Source organism: Macrosteles quadrilineatus, unplaced genomic scaffold (assembly GCF_028750875.1).
Source record: "Macrosteles quadrilineatus isolate MER2022 unplaced genomic scaffold, UCM_ALF_1.0 Scaffold_3__2_contigs__length_128488019, whole genome shotgun sequence".
NCBI lineage: Eukaryota > Metazoa > Arthropoda > Insecta > Hemiptera > Cicadellidae > Macrosteles > Macrosteles quadrilineatus.
Window position 1 is genome coordinate 8215338 of NW_026542596.1, and position 15250 is coordinate 8230587.

A 15250-nucleotide genomic window follows, 5' to 3' on the forward strand; every position below is an offset into this window, starting at 1 on the left:
GACGTACAATCGATTGTTTTCATAAAAATCTGTTTAAATCACCTAAACCTTTTTACACCATAACCATCGGCAGGTCAACTCCAACTAAACCCACAAATACACACTTTATTTTATTTGTATCAACCCTTTCAAAACATATGCAGGCTAATTTAAGTTACTGTATTTTATTTCAGCTAGCAGGATTTGTTGCACCATGATGACCCCACATGTGGCTATCAGCTTGGCTACCTCAGCAGTGCTTGCGGTATATAAGGTCTACAATCAGACTCAGCCACAGACTCACTGGGATCTGCTTCACCATGTGGTCCCCACTGCTATTCTGTCTCCTGGGTATGTTAACCTATTTTTCTAACAAAATAATGTTAAAGTTTTAGATAAAAATACTTTTTTCAAGTTTTTTGTTACAAGAATATTTAAAAAACGTTGCTTACTACCTAGATGCTTTCCACATTAGATATCTAAAATGTGGGTCTGACTTAGGGGAGGTACAAATGAGGCATTTAGTTCAAAATTCCTCCGTGAACAGCGCTGTAGTAGAGAGCACTTTGGCAATGAAGGTTTACTAGTCGCAAAAATAGTCCTGTTCATAAAATAAAATTATAAATGCCTCAAATTCAATTTTACTATTTTTTAATTAAAAAATTAAACCATCATAACCTAACCGAACTAACCAAACTTGCTGATAAAGAAATAATATAACAACAGTTTAGTAATCGGGAAAATAATTCTTTTTATTAAATAAAACTAGAAATTGTTTAATTAAAATTTTATAATGACTTAATAATAAAATTAAACTGTAATAACCAAACCAAACCAACCAAACTTGCTGATAAAACAAAATCTTGGACAAAAAGTTAATGCTACCAGCAGTATTCGAACCCGGGACCTAAAGTATATCAGCCCGGCACGCTAACCAATAGACCACCGAGGCCGATGGCTGATGAACGTTTTGTTACGGTAATGGCGTTCCCTCAGCTAATAAGAAGCCCTCAGCTGCCATCGTAGCCTCTTCTATACCTCCCCTGAGTAAATACCCTAAAATGTGTAGCTCTCATTTTGTATATTCATGCATAGAGGTTATGTTAGGGAACAGGACAGGATATTCCTGTTCTTTTAAAAAGTTTACTTTTTCTTATAAAAATTTATTTTTAAACGTTGCTTACTAATTAGAGTTTGGTCACACTTGTATGTGCATAGGCCATAAACATAAGCCATATATCCAAAAATGAGATAGGGTACAGGGCATTCTTATTCTTAAAAAAAGTTCACTTTGGTCTCTAAAAAAATTTTGGTTATAGAATTTTGATCAAATTATTAGTAAAATTTATTTAGTAAGAAGTAGGACACTGATACCAAATTCATTTGATTTGTTGTATTTATTTTATTTCATTGATTGTTGCTGCCATACACAGTACAGTGATTTGGATTCCTTATTTAATTTTTTCCATCCTCTCAATTAAAATATTAATTTTATCTATTATACAGCAATTCAATGGTTGGGTTAATTAAATCAACTATTATAATAAGAAAGTAAATTGTCTTAAAATCTTAGTCAATTGCCCAGATTTGGCCAGCACTATTTTTTAAATCTTATGGATATTATAAGAATGCAGTAGTCAATGAATTATGATTGAATTAAAGTTTCTCAAAGGTAAAATAAAAAACCATAAACAAGGAAAGTTTGCAAATCCTTCAGAAACTCTATTCTACAATCTCTATAATTTCCATAGTTTGTGTATGTTTTTTTTTTTTTTTTTTATTGTTGTTGCTGTAAAAAGTGGCAGGATATGTTGTTCTATTGCTATACAGGGTGAATTTAAGTCCCAGGACAGTTAAATATTTCAAAAAGTAAAAAAGACAGAGCTTCAAAACTTGGTACACAGTTACTGGGCATAAAAATCATTTTGACACATTATGTTCAGTGATGCACTACCTCCTTGCAGGAAAATCTTAAATATAAGCATAGGGTGATATGCACATCAAATTAAAGGCATTTGTTATTTAAATACAATGCCGCAAATCCGAACTCAAATGAACAACCAAGTCAAAAATGATAGCTATTCAAAGATTCAAAGAATTTTCTATGCTGTTATACGCTCCCGCTAGAAGTTGTAAGAAAATCATAAACGTATGCATAGGTCGATATGCAAATAAAATTAAAGGTCTTAATTAGTAGAATACAATGCCACAAATTTGAGCTCAAAAGAATGACTGAGTAAAAAATTGTAGCCGTTCAAAGATTTAAAATAGCAGATTCAATATATCTTTTAACACTATTTTTTGACTCAGTTGAGTTCAAATTAATTTGCAGCATTGTATTCTGCTAGTAAAGACCTTTAATTTGCATATCAAACTATGCTTACATTTATTATGCCCAGTCACTGTGTAAAGTGTTGAGGCTATTATTCTTTTTGTATAGTGTTTGTTGTATAGTAATAAAATCATCAGATGTTTTACTAAAATCAAAGACATAATTTCACACAGAATGAGATAAATAATTGTAGAGTATGATTTTCAAGTGATTTTTTTAAATTACTCCTAGGATCAATTTTTTTCATAATATTATTTATTAATTTATCTTTGTACAATGTCTAATCACCTAAACTTATTTGAATAGTGTCATCGGTTACACAAATAAGTAGCCTAATTATTGGGTCTGATGATTATTGGAGTGTCCATTCAAAATCGATCACCACTTAACATCTTTTATATGTAGGCCCTATGTACCGTCATGTAAGTAAACAGTATTATTGTGAATATTTTATCATACAAGTGTTATTTTACATATTTTTTTCACTTTCAAAAAAGTAATGACCAAAAGTAAATTAATGAGAAATAGGAACAAACATGGTTTGTCGAGTTGCTATTAAGTCATCAAAGTATAGACCCAGATCTTTTTGCTGATTGTGAGTTTCCAAAACATATAGGTACAGGTATAGGTATAAGGTACAGGAATCAAATATTAGCATATCCAATGGAAATTAAAAGATATCTTACTTAACTAAACCTATAGTTCCCTTGTATAATATGTATGTTTGTTTAATTTATGGTATTATACTGCATATTAAATATTAATATGTTTTGTTTTTGTTTTTTGCAGTAGTTGCTGCTACTCAAGCAGAGAACTGTAAGTACTATATCCAAAATACCATTACCCATTACTTTAATTTTCTTTAATTTTAACTATACCCACTCCCCCCTCACATATCCACTTGTCCCAAGTGAAACTCTTTTTTTTTTGTTGTCCCAACTAAAGCTCTAATTTCATTGTTAGATATGAATTCATTCATACAGTACTAATCCAATTCATTGCCTAATATTTTTATATCCAAAATAATATTTTAATATAATATTTAAAATTTATATTTAACTGCTTGGTTTCTAAAGATAGCAATCACTGACACATCATAACAATTGGTTTGAAACAAAGCTGATTGAGCAATAATCATAAATGATTGATTTAGCTTTGTTACCATGACTGAGACCAGTTAACTCATTGGTTAGGATAACTTTACAGCTATATAGCTAGTATAAGTTTCAAACTGACAAATGGTACTTTTTTGTCAGTGTCATCCCACATATACAAAAAAGCAGCCAGCAGTATTTAATATGAATCGATCTCAAACACTTTACTGTAAACGGCTTGTCCAAAACTCTCAAATTATTATGGACATGCTGGGTATCGAACTTGTCCCTCCTGCCCGAAAGTTCGAGACGCTATACCAACGCACCCAAATTTTGTGGGGAAATAGTTAAAAAAAAATTGTATAACTTGTGCAGGAAAACAATATTTCTGTTTATTTTTTTTTTCCTAGGACGCTAGGCACGAGCCTGGGATTGTTTTTCACATTACTTCAGGCTAGACCTAGGGGTTGCGGCATTATCACTTAGATAAAATCCATTGGTGACTTGACGGGATCGAACGCGGGACCTCAGGGACTGAAGTCCTGCGCTCTAACCACTACGCCAGCTCGCTCCCCAACTGTCTGTTTACTTTGGGCATTGTGAAAGTCTAATATAAAAAAATAGGCCAAAGTACTTTTAAAATAATATTATTTTTTATTTGATTGTACTTTTACAATACTCCGCGGCCTCATAACACGGTAGCTGAAAATGATGCTGCAGTTAAATATTGAATTGTGAACATTATAAAATAACATAAAATAATGTATTCGATTTTAAGGAACTGCGCTTATTTTACCATTTATTAGACAATTTGATGGTTGAGCTTGTTCATTGCATCCAATCAGGAGTAACTCGTGGATAGGATTACATTCCCACTTTTTAAATTTGGCTTCATTATAAATTATGGGGGGGGGGGCTGGGATATGAAAAATGTCAGATATTATGCTTAATCCTTATAACTTTATTTTGCACGATTTGTTGTTTTGACAAACAGCTTTTTACATTATCTAGAGCAAAGCAGTTGGAATAAATTTAATTTCATCCCAAAAGTATAAAATTCGAAACTAAAAACCCATTTGCAGCACCATGGAAATCCAACACCCAGTACAAGTACGCAGTGCGAGGTCGCACTTTGACTGCCCTTCACCAGGTGGCAGGCCAGTATGCAGGAATTGTAATGAAGGCTTCCGTCAACGTCCAACAGAAATCTGACAACATTGTCTCCGTCCAGGTATGTAAAGGCTCAACTGTTCATCTGTAATTACTGTTCACCCCGTTTAGTTAAATTACATTTAGTGGATTACAAGCAATGAGGTCGAAAAGTCATGAAAGTTAAACCATCTATAATTGATGTACTTTATGATGTTTATCAAAAGTATTACTTTTCATATGTAATTTGCTCGTCTATCATTTCAACAACTGAATGAAATATTACTGCACACATTAAGTACCATTTCATAGTTTGAATTATAACTATTACTAATACAAGATAAAGTGAATCAGAAACTCATGCAAACCTACTCCAAATTACAAGAGATTACAAGTGAATGCTTTCACAGTTCATGGCTTCTAAATCATGAATAAATATTTATATAGGCCTATATAAGCATAGCTCCTTTCCTCCACTATACATACATCTGTCATTTTCTGATTTTAAACTCATGTTAATGCCCTCTTAAAATCATGGTGATTATTTAAGTGGATAGAGTATAAAATAGAGTAATAATTAAATAATTTTATTGTCACAATCATTCAGCTTGACTGTAATATGTTTATGTGAACCCTAGTGCTCTAATCCTAATTAATTAATATCTACATAAAAATGATCATTGAGACCAATTGTTGTTGCAGTAGTAATATGATATGACAATATTAACAGGTGAACTCTGCCGAGTACGCCGATGTGCACGCCAACCTGTCTCAGGGCTGGTGGTCACCCGTCCCTGAGAACCAGCTGCACTACCAGCAGATGCCCTTGAGCAACAAGCCCTTCGAACTCAAGTACAAGAATGGAGCTGTAAGTACAGTAGAAATACAAGTTACTGTCTTGGGTAAATGGTACAGAAATTTGGGCTTGTTAACAGAAACTTACTCCATCATTTAAGATTCTTTGTTCTCCATTAACTCTAAAGATGATAATTTCTTTAGCTATGCTAACATAATTTTAAAAGTCAATATGATAATGATGTTAAAAATTAAATCACTGTGTTGTTTGAACCTAGTATTAAAACCAGAGTGAATGTGTTTTCCAATTTAATGGTGCTATACATATTTATTGCAAATTTGTTTAAAGAATTACTTGAGAGAGATAATAATCAAAATAAAATAAAATAATGTTAAGACAAAAATTACAAAGACTTTGGATCCTGTATTATTACATGTATGCTTTTCTGCAGATCGACGCCATGGTGGTGAGCAAGAACATCCCCACCTGGGAGTTGAACATGCTCAAGAGTATTGCTAGCCAGCTGCAGGTTGACACTCTTGCTGAGAACCTTCAGAAGTCCCGCATCAACAGCCTCCCCAACAAGGAGAATGTCAACGGTGTCTACAAGACCATGGAAGACTCTGTCGGTGGAGAGTGTGAGACCTTGTACGACATCTCTCCCCTCCCCAAGGTGGTTCTTGAGAACAAGCCTCAGCTCGCTCCCATGCCCCAGCTCCAAGCCGATGGACAACTCATTGACATCGTCAAGACCAGGAACTTCAGCAACTGTGACGTCCAGTCCGACTACCACTTCGGCATCACCGGTCTTACTGACTGGGAACCCGCCTCCAACCAGATGGGACAATTCCTCGCCAGGTCTTCTGTGAGCCGAGTGGTTATCTCTGGTAATCTGCAACGCTACACCATCCAGTCTTCTGTCACCACCAACAAGATCATTGCCAGTCCCTTCCTGTTTGACAAGCAGAACGGCATGGTCGTCAGTCGCATGAACCTGACCTTGGTCGACGTCAAGTCTGCCAGTGGCTCTCCTCAGTCTCCCCCCAACCCCCAGACCATCAAGAACTTGGTCTACGAGTACAACCCTGCCTCCTCCGATGAGAACAACCAGCAGAGGCAAGACAGGCAATACAACGAGAACGACTCCAGCTCCAGCAGCTCTTCTAGCTCCAGCTCTAGCTCCAGCTCCAGCTCCAGCGAGTCTAATGAGTTTCAAAGCTCCAAGAAGAACAACCGCAACAACAACGAAGATCAGAAGCGTTCCAACAGACAGGCACGATCTGTAGACAGCCAACACAGGAGGAACAACAACGATGATGAGTGGAACAACCAAAGCTCTGACAACCAGGACAACTGGAACAACAAGCACAGCAAGAACAACCAGCAAGAGAGGAGAAACCGTGACAGCAGAGCCAATGATGAAGACTGGAACAACCAGAAAAGAAAGAATTGGAACCACAACAACTCTGACTCTTCTTCCTCTTCCTCCTCCTCCTCTGACAGCAGTAGCAATGAAAGCCGATACGGAAAGATGAGGAATGCTCAGGGATCCAACAAGAACTCAGCCGAATCCTCTGAATCTTCCTCCTCATCTTCCTCCAGCTCTTCTAGTTCTGACTCCAGTGATAGTGACAGCAGCAGCTCTACCAGCTGGTCCTGGGACAGCAGCGAAGAAGAGAGCTGGCAACCAAAGCCCAAGCTGAATGAGGCCCCTAAGATCCCCTTCCTGCCTATGTTTGTTGGAAACCAAGGAAACACTATCCAAGCTGCCAAGGAGATCAATGCTGTTTCCATTGTCAAGAAGATTGCCTACCAAATCGGTCAAGAGATCCAGACCCCTAGCGCTATTCCCGGCCAGAAAACCCTGAAGAAGTTCACTGTGCTGTCCCGAGTTCTGAGAACCATGAACCAGAAGCAGATGGAAGAAGCCAGCAAAGAGCTTTACTTCCCTCTGTCCAAGGCCTCCAGCTCTAGCTCCAGCGATGCCCAGAAATACCAATCCTGGTAAGTTACAATACCAAATGAGAAGGTTTTGGGATAACTACTTTGCAGAGAAGGTATTTGTAATTGTAATCTTTTTATTTAGAAAACACCTATATTTTCTTATGTCTGGGTTCCTAATTGGAATGGATGGTTCATGATTTATTTTTCAGTTTATCTATTGTCTGGCAATGAGCTAATTTGAAAAATAAAATAAATACCCACTAACAACAACCTTTCCTTATTATTAATTTATTAATAACAATTTATATTTCAGGGTTGCTTTCCGTGATGCCGTTGCTCAGGCCGGTACTGGCCCCGCTCTTCTCACCATCAAGGAATGGATCCAGTCTAAGAAGGTTCAAGGAAACGAAGCTGCTGAGCTTCTGTCTGCTCTTCCCAACTCTGCTCGCTTCCCCAACACTGAGTACATGAACGCTTTCTTTGTAAGTAACAGTGCCAATATGAGAATAACCATCAGAGAAACTTTTTAAAAAGTAAACTGTTTAATACATGTGTAATTGCTTATTTTTCATGTTAAATAAAAATCAAATGGTGTTAGAGTTTCTTTTAAAAGTTAGCTTATTAATCTAGTATATACTCTTAGTAGTCTTAGTAGTCATTTAATTAAAAAGCTATTTTCAATTTCAGGCTCTGACCACCAGCTCTGAAGTCCAGCACCAGCAGTTCCTAAACACCTCCGCCATGCTGTCCTTCTCTGAGTTGGCCAGTAAGGCTTTTGTCAGCAACTCCACTGCCTACAACCGTTTCCCTGTCCACGTCTTTGGAGCCCTCAAGCCCAGGAAGGAGCAGCCCGTTGTCCAGCAGTACATCCCCTACTTCGCTCAAGCTCTCAAGCAGGCCGTCAAGCAAGAAGACAGCATCAAGATCCGTACTCTGACTCTGGCCCTCGGAAACTTTGCTCACCCTAGAATCCTCAAGGTCTTCGAGCCTTACCTGGAAGGCAAGGAGTCCATGACTCACTTCCAGCGTCTGACCATCGTTGTTGCTCTCAACAAGCTGGCTAAGACAAACCCCAAGGTCGCTCGTCCTGTCCTCTTCAGGATCTACCAGAACACTGGAGAAGCTACTGAGCTCAGAGTTGCTGCTGTTTACCAAATCATGAAGACCAACCCTCCTGCACAGATCCTCCAGCGCATGGCTCAGTTCACCAATGACGACCAGGACCCTCAAGTCATCTCTGCTGTCAAGTCTTCCATCGAAAGTGCTGCTAGGAACTTGAAGAACCGTAACCATGCTCAATTGTAAGTATTCACATAGATTTACTACTGTTAGTTTTTGGAAAACACAACAAATCGAAAAATATCAAGTAGGTCTAGAAAAGTTAATAAAAGTGGTCTTGTTTAAGAATTGTACTAATTTTGAGCACATTTCATTAGGAGAATGAACGCTCAGTCTGCTCTCCATATGCTGAACCCCAAGCAAATGCCCGCCCAGTACTCCAAGAGGAACATGCGCTCTTCCATGTTTGACCAACTGAACCTGGCCTACAAGCAGTCCGTCAGCTACATCGGCAGTGACGACAGCTTCCTGCCTAGTAACATCTTCTACTCCCTCCGTCGTAACCTTGGAGGCTTCAAGATGCAGTCTACTGGAGTAAGTTTAATTCTAGAAATATATTAGGGATTTAGGAAGTTAAAATAAAACTCAGGAATTTTGTCATCTTAGGTATGGGAACTGAGAGAGTTACAGACCATTTCCATCATATTCAACTTACCTCTCAGATTGATTTTATACACCATACAAACAAACACAAAACAAAGAGAAAGAGGGAAGCATAAGTCATATAAGATGTAAAGAATTATAATATTAAAATGTTCACAAATAAATAATAATAAAAAACCTATGCAATTTTAAGTTTAAATTAAATTATACTATCAGTACTCTGCTACTGTGCTATGACATTTTCTTAATTTAACTTACGCTTTCTAGTTTGCTGCCATGACCTCCAGCATTGATGCTCTTGCCGACCTCATCGACGACCAGTTCGCTGATGAAGACTCTTCTTCTACCTCTTCCTCTGGCCGCAGGAACAACAAGCAAGGAAGCCACCAGAACTCTGGATCTGACTCTAACTGGAACTTTGACAAGATCAACAACATGCTGAACATCCAGAACCCTGAGCAAGAACAAGTTGAAGGAAGTCTGTATCTGTCTACACCCGGTGGAAAGCGATTCTTTGCTTTTGACAACCACACCATCGAAATGCTTCCTCAGTGTGAGTAATTGTGCTACCCTTTAAATGACAACTTTAGCTCATTTTATCTTATTTTTTGTTAAAAATATTCATCCATCAATTTAACAAATATATTATGCAAACAATACCAGCTGTATTAACTGATTTTGTCCATTGCAGTGGTCAAGAATGCTGCTGCTTCCCTCCGCACTGGCAGGAACTTCAACTACACCAAGATCACCAACAAGCACTCAGTGACTGTTGCTTTCCCCACCGCCATGGGTCTTCCATTCGTCTTCTCCCTCAAGACTCCCACTCTGATGTACATCGGAGGTCAAGCTCAGGCTAAGAGCCACCCAGACCTTGCCAGTGGAAACAGCCATGAGATCCAGGCCCCTCAGACCGTCAATGCCTCCATTGACATGCAATTTGTGTATGTTTAAACTCCATTATTGAAAGTCTTTAGTAACTCCCGTAAATAATTATTTTCCAACCAACTAAAAATTTTAATAAGGACTTTCCTTATATTGCAGAAAGTTGAAAGATTCGTTATTAGAAAATAGAAAAAGGTGAATGAGACAATAACACGCAAAGAGGTTTATATAGCTCACATAACAGTAGCATTACAATTCCCTTTGATTTTTAGTTCAAATATTTTCTCAGCCTCACAGTACATAATAAACTTAAATAACACTTGTTTATGTTACAGCTTCTCCACCCGAGTTCAGTCTCAGATTGGTTTTGTTGTTCCCTTCAACCGTCAACACTATGTCGCTGGAGTCAACAGGAACTTCCAGATCAACTTGCCCATCCGAGCTGAGATTGACTTTGATGCCGTTAACAACAACATCACTGCCCAGGTCAAGCCTCTGGACAACCAGAACAAGCAGAATGTGTTTGAGTACAGCACTGAGCCCTACACAGAGCAGCACAGTGTTCTGCACATGGCCCAGAACCCTCAAGAACAAACTCAGGAAGGCAACAACAGAAAGACCATCCACGTCCGCCGCCCCAACCAGGTAGGTGCCACATTGACTCATCTAATCTTTCAAATTGCAAATTCAATAAGAGAAGTTAAGTCTATTGACCACCTGGAACTAAAATCAGATGAGCCAGTTAAGTTTAATTTCCTTTCAAAAACAATTTTTAAAAAGCCTAATGTTGTGACTAAAAAAATATATTTTTTCATGATGTCTTTAACAGAGTGTGATTTTACTGAAAAACATTGTTTAATGGATCAAATGCCTTTACTAGATGCACAAGACCATCGGCCAGGACAGCACTGGTTTTGCCTTTGACTTTGACTACCACAGTGAACAGAAGTTCCTTGACTTTGCTGCCATCTACAACGAGGCTCACAAGCACCAAGACCCCATGTCAGCCGTCATGTACGCTTGGGCTGAGGACTCCATCAATGTCAACAACATCACTCTTGCCTACAACCCCCAGAAGTCCACCGCTAAATACGCTCAACTCTCTGCTGCTTTCCGTAAGTAAAGTTCAACTTTACCAGTTTTCTGAAATTCATTTGATCATTATTTGCTACAGTAATTAATAACAGATACCTAATTTATTTGCCATAAAATATTATATAACACATGTTTATTACTGTATTTGTGTTCACAATCTTGATATTTCTATTCCTTTTCTTCACTTCCAGTGTCCTTTAGAATGGTATGGTTGGTTAAACTTAAGCCTAGTATTTGGGATCAGGCCTGAATATTTGTAGGCCTATTGTTTCTAATAAATTAATTGTATACTTTATCAAATTTATATCCTAGCTTTGTTTTTCTTTCCTCCGTTTAGTTGACAACTCTGACGATGAGAGCAACAAGAGGAACTCCAACAGTGGAAACAAGAACTACCGCAACAGCGAACGCAGCGACAACGACATCGAGCACGCTTCCCCCAATGACCACATCTCAGCTAACATGGCTAAGCCTTCTTCTTCTGCTCCTGGCTCCCAAAAGAGGCAACAAGAGTACTTGCAGAAGGTCCAACATGGCATTCAAGGTAAGAAATATCAGAGAATAGGAAAGAGTCTGTGTTGGCAGAACAAGCTCGCAAACTTTACACTAAATACAAAAATTAGAATTTTAAAATTTTAACCATCCCCTTTCAGGTAAGAATACTATATACTAATAGGCAAGCATGTTTCTTGAAAACTTGGGGGAATATCTACGCATACTTTTAGAAACATATATTTGCCTGTCGATGTAGCCACCAGAATCCCTTTTTAAAATAGGCTAAAAAATAAAAACAAAAAATGAGTTCAAAATTTTTAAATAACATAAGCCTTATGGGTTGCCATGCTGTTGATGAAATAACAGCAAAATATAAACAGAAAATCAAAACAAATTGAAGAAATGCTAATAACATGTTTTATTTACGGGTGAAAATAGAGAAGTTTGAAGAATACATATTTTTGGTTGAGTTTTCGACCACGGGGCAACCTCTAGTGCTAAAAAAAACCTAAGCACTTGAACCCTGCATAATTTATTATTCCATGTTCATTTACTTAGAGATCAGCTGAAGATTTAAGATATATTTTATGTTTGGTATTACACCTGAATTGCATTGTTTTATAATTCATTCTTGTTACATTACTAACTTATGTTAAAACTAGAATGACCAGATGGAATAATCGATCTTTACTTTGTTCTCTGACATCATAACCAAAGAATAAAATTAAACAAATACTGTATCAATTATCTGTTTAAAATTAATCTGTTCTCTGACACATTTTTTGTAACATTACAGACAGTGACGCCTACGTACTTGACCTCGCCGCCAGGTTTGAGGGTCAGACCAGCGCTGAATACGTCGCCACTGTCGCTGTGGCCGCCAGCAATGTCTCCGCCACCTCCAGGCTTCTGTTCTTCGCTGAGAAGAACCCAGCTAAGAGCAACAGTGACAACAAGCACGCTCAGGTCTGTTTTTATTTAATTTTAAACTAGGTTGTTACATTTATATCTTTGTGATTACTAAATAATTGTGTGTAACAGTGAAATAAGACGAACATGATTCTTTTAAGAATTGTTGCCGTGCCAAAAGAATTATTAAACTCATAAAAATACTTCTATTCCTAAACATCAGTTACACGTCTCAACTATTTCATAAATTTCTCTTTAATATTTGTAGATTTACGCTGCTGCTGAGACCTCCATGCCCAATGTTCCTCTGATGAACTACAACAAGGCTCTCAATGCTGACCCCACCTCCTACTTCAAGGCTGAGGTTGCTTTTGGCGAGAAGTCTGGTGAACCTGCACGAATCCAATTCCAGGTAAAATAATTATCAATGATTGCGGTTTAAATTTGTATAAAAAATGAACTAATTACCTAGTCTGCATGTGTCTAGAGACCTGTATGAATTTTAAAAGGACATAATTTATACTCTGAATGTAAATAAAAATAGATGTAATTAGTATTTAGGCTTGATGGAACAGAGAACAGAAATTCACAAGATATAATAAAATCATTACCAACATGAGTTTCTTACTTTAGCAGTAAAGGTATATACTTTACAATTACTTATTTCCTTCTTCCAAATAAATATTGATAACTTTCATACACCTTTAATGTATATTTTTTACTGATAACAGGGTAAGATGCAACAGAGCCAAGCTCGTCGTCAGTACCTGGAACAGTCACCTCTGGCTCACAAGTGCAAGCAGCAGATGCAAGAAGGCAACACTGTCCAGTACGCTTGCCGCAACGTCACCTCTCAAGCTAACCTGCTGGATCAGTACAAGCTCAACATCCACTTTGAAAAGGTAATTCTCATCATACATAACTCAAAACATTTGATAAGCTAAAATAAATAGAAGAATACATATACCAGGATTGTAGTGTCTCCTTAACTATATTCTCAGTAATGTAATACAATCTTTATTTTCCCCATCAAGGTCCCCGCTTCTCTGAAGAACGCCACCTACAAGGCCTACGCTGCTCTGCGCTACGCTGCTTGGCAATACGTGAAAGAGGATCTCATCAGCGCCAACAACCCATCCAACAAGATCGAGCTGGAAGCCAACTTCGCCCCTGATCTCAAGTCTCTCAATGCCACTCTCAGAGCTCCTCTGCTGTCTGCTCAGTTCAACAATGTCCGCCTCAACAGATACGTCGCTCCCTTGGTGGTCATGCACCCCGAGTACAGCCCTCTCGAGATGTACGCCCAAGAAGTCTTCAGAGGACAACAGTTCCCCACCTGCGCCATCGACAACAACCAGGCTCAGACCTTTGACAACAAGTCCTACCCCATTAAGCTGGGCAAGTGCTGGCACGCCATGTTCCACTACACTCCCAAGGACGACCCCACCAGCAACAGCGCTTCCAATGAAGACGATGACCAGCAAATCTCTGTCCTTGTCCGTGATGCCTCCTCCTCCAACGAGAAGGAATTGATGATCGTTATTGGTGACAATGCTATCCAGATGCAGCCCACCTCAGGAAACAGCCCCGCTAACGTCAAGGTCAACGGACAGCAGACTCAAGTGTCTAAGAACAGAATGACCACCCTGGAAGACCAGGAAGGAGAAGCTTACGCCCAGATGTATGCCACTCCCGCTGGTGAGATCCGCTTGTACGCTCCTCAACAAGACATCGAGATCCAGTACGATGGCACTGCCATCAAGGTCAAGGCCCAGAACAGCTACCGCTCAGAAGTGCGAGGCCTCTGCGGTACCTTCAACACCAAACCTGAGGACGACTTCACCATTCCTCAAGACTGTGTCCTCAGGAACCCCTTCGAGTTTGCCGCTTCATACGCTCTGGACGACAGCTCCTGCCAGGGACCTGCCAAGGAACTGAAGCAGCGTGCACTACAGAAGATCAGCAACGGTCAGTGCTACCGTGACGTCGTCATCTATGGTAACGCTGTGGCCGATGAGGAAGCCGAGAGCCCCAACTCCCACCACAACTCCAACAGGAAGTCTTCCAAGGGAAGGAAATACCAAGGCCAAAACGACAAGTACAGCCAGTGCTCCATGAAGCGTATCCAAGTGATCGAGAGGGACGGCAAGGACTGCTTCAGTGTTCAGCCTCAGCTCGAGTGCTCTGACAACTGCAAGCCTCAAGGCTCTGTTGAGAAGCAGGTTGAGTTTGTGTGTCTGCAGCCTAGCTCTACCACCCAGCACTTCAAGAGCATGATCAACAGGGGAGCCAACCCTGACTTCAGCCAGAAGAAGCCTGTCCAGAGCTTCAGAATCAATGTTCCTGAGAGCTGCAAGCAGTCCTCCACTTACTAATCATGTTTTGTCTATAAATAAAATGTGATTTGAGGCCGATATCTATATATCTATTCTAGTTATTATACCTCTGCAAAATCATACCTCCCATGCCTTACTTGAAACTGAGAGAAAATAATTTTTAATGAAAATAAACAAGTCTTCTTTAAAAAATAAGGATGCCAATGACAAAGAAAAATATAGACTTAAAATATGGAATGAGTATAACAGCTAAAAGACTTATTAACTTTGATGTTTGCCATATAAATGATTTCTCATAATAGACAATGGACCTCTTAATGTTTCATGTATGATAATTTTCAAAGAGGATCTGTCCAAATCATATTGTTTCCAAAAGTTCACAAAAAATGTTTATACGTAATGTTCCTCTAAAAGCAATAAACAATCCAAACACCACTATTTTTGAAATTTTTCTTGAAATAAGTTATTCAAAGGTTTATTCATAACTAGCAGAGTACCCGTCCTTCGTACGGGG

At 38.7% G+C, this 15250-nt stretch overlaps 1 protein-coding gene across 1 annotated transcript; it reads left to right on the plus strand.

The window, feature by feature from the left end:
* The first annotated feature begins 271 nt into the window (after positions 1 to 271).
* Positions 272 to 14814, plus strand: LOC128988347 (vitellogenin-like). Its single transcript, XM_054409555.1, has 17 exons — positions 272 to 330; positions 3101 to 3127; positions 4488 to 4636; positions 5285 to 5422; positions 5802 to 7354; positions 7608 to 7776; positions 7982 to 8595; positions 8731 to 8947; positions 9284 to 9569; positions 9708 to 9960; positions 10237 to 10546; positions 10782 to 11016; positions 11334 to 11540; positions 12288 to 12457; positions 12669 to 12812; positions 13132 to 13302; positions 13435 to 14814. The coding sequence occupies exons 1-17, from the start codon at positions 300 to 302 to the stop codon at positions 14773 to 14775; spliced, it is 6015 nt and encodes a 2004-aa protein (XP_054265530.1). The 5' UTR covers positions 272 to 299; the 3' UTR covers positions 14776 to 14814.
* The last annotated feature ends 436 nt before the right edge of the window (positions 14815 to 15250 follow it).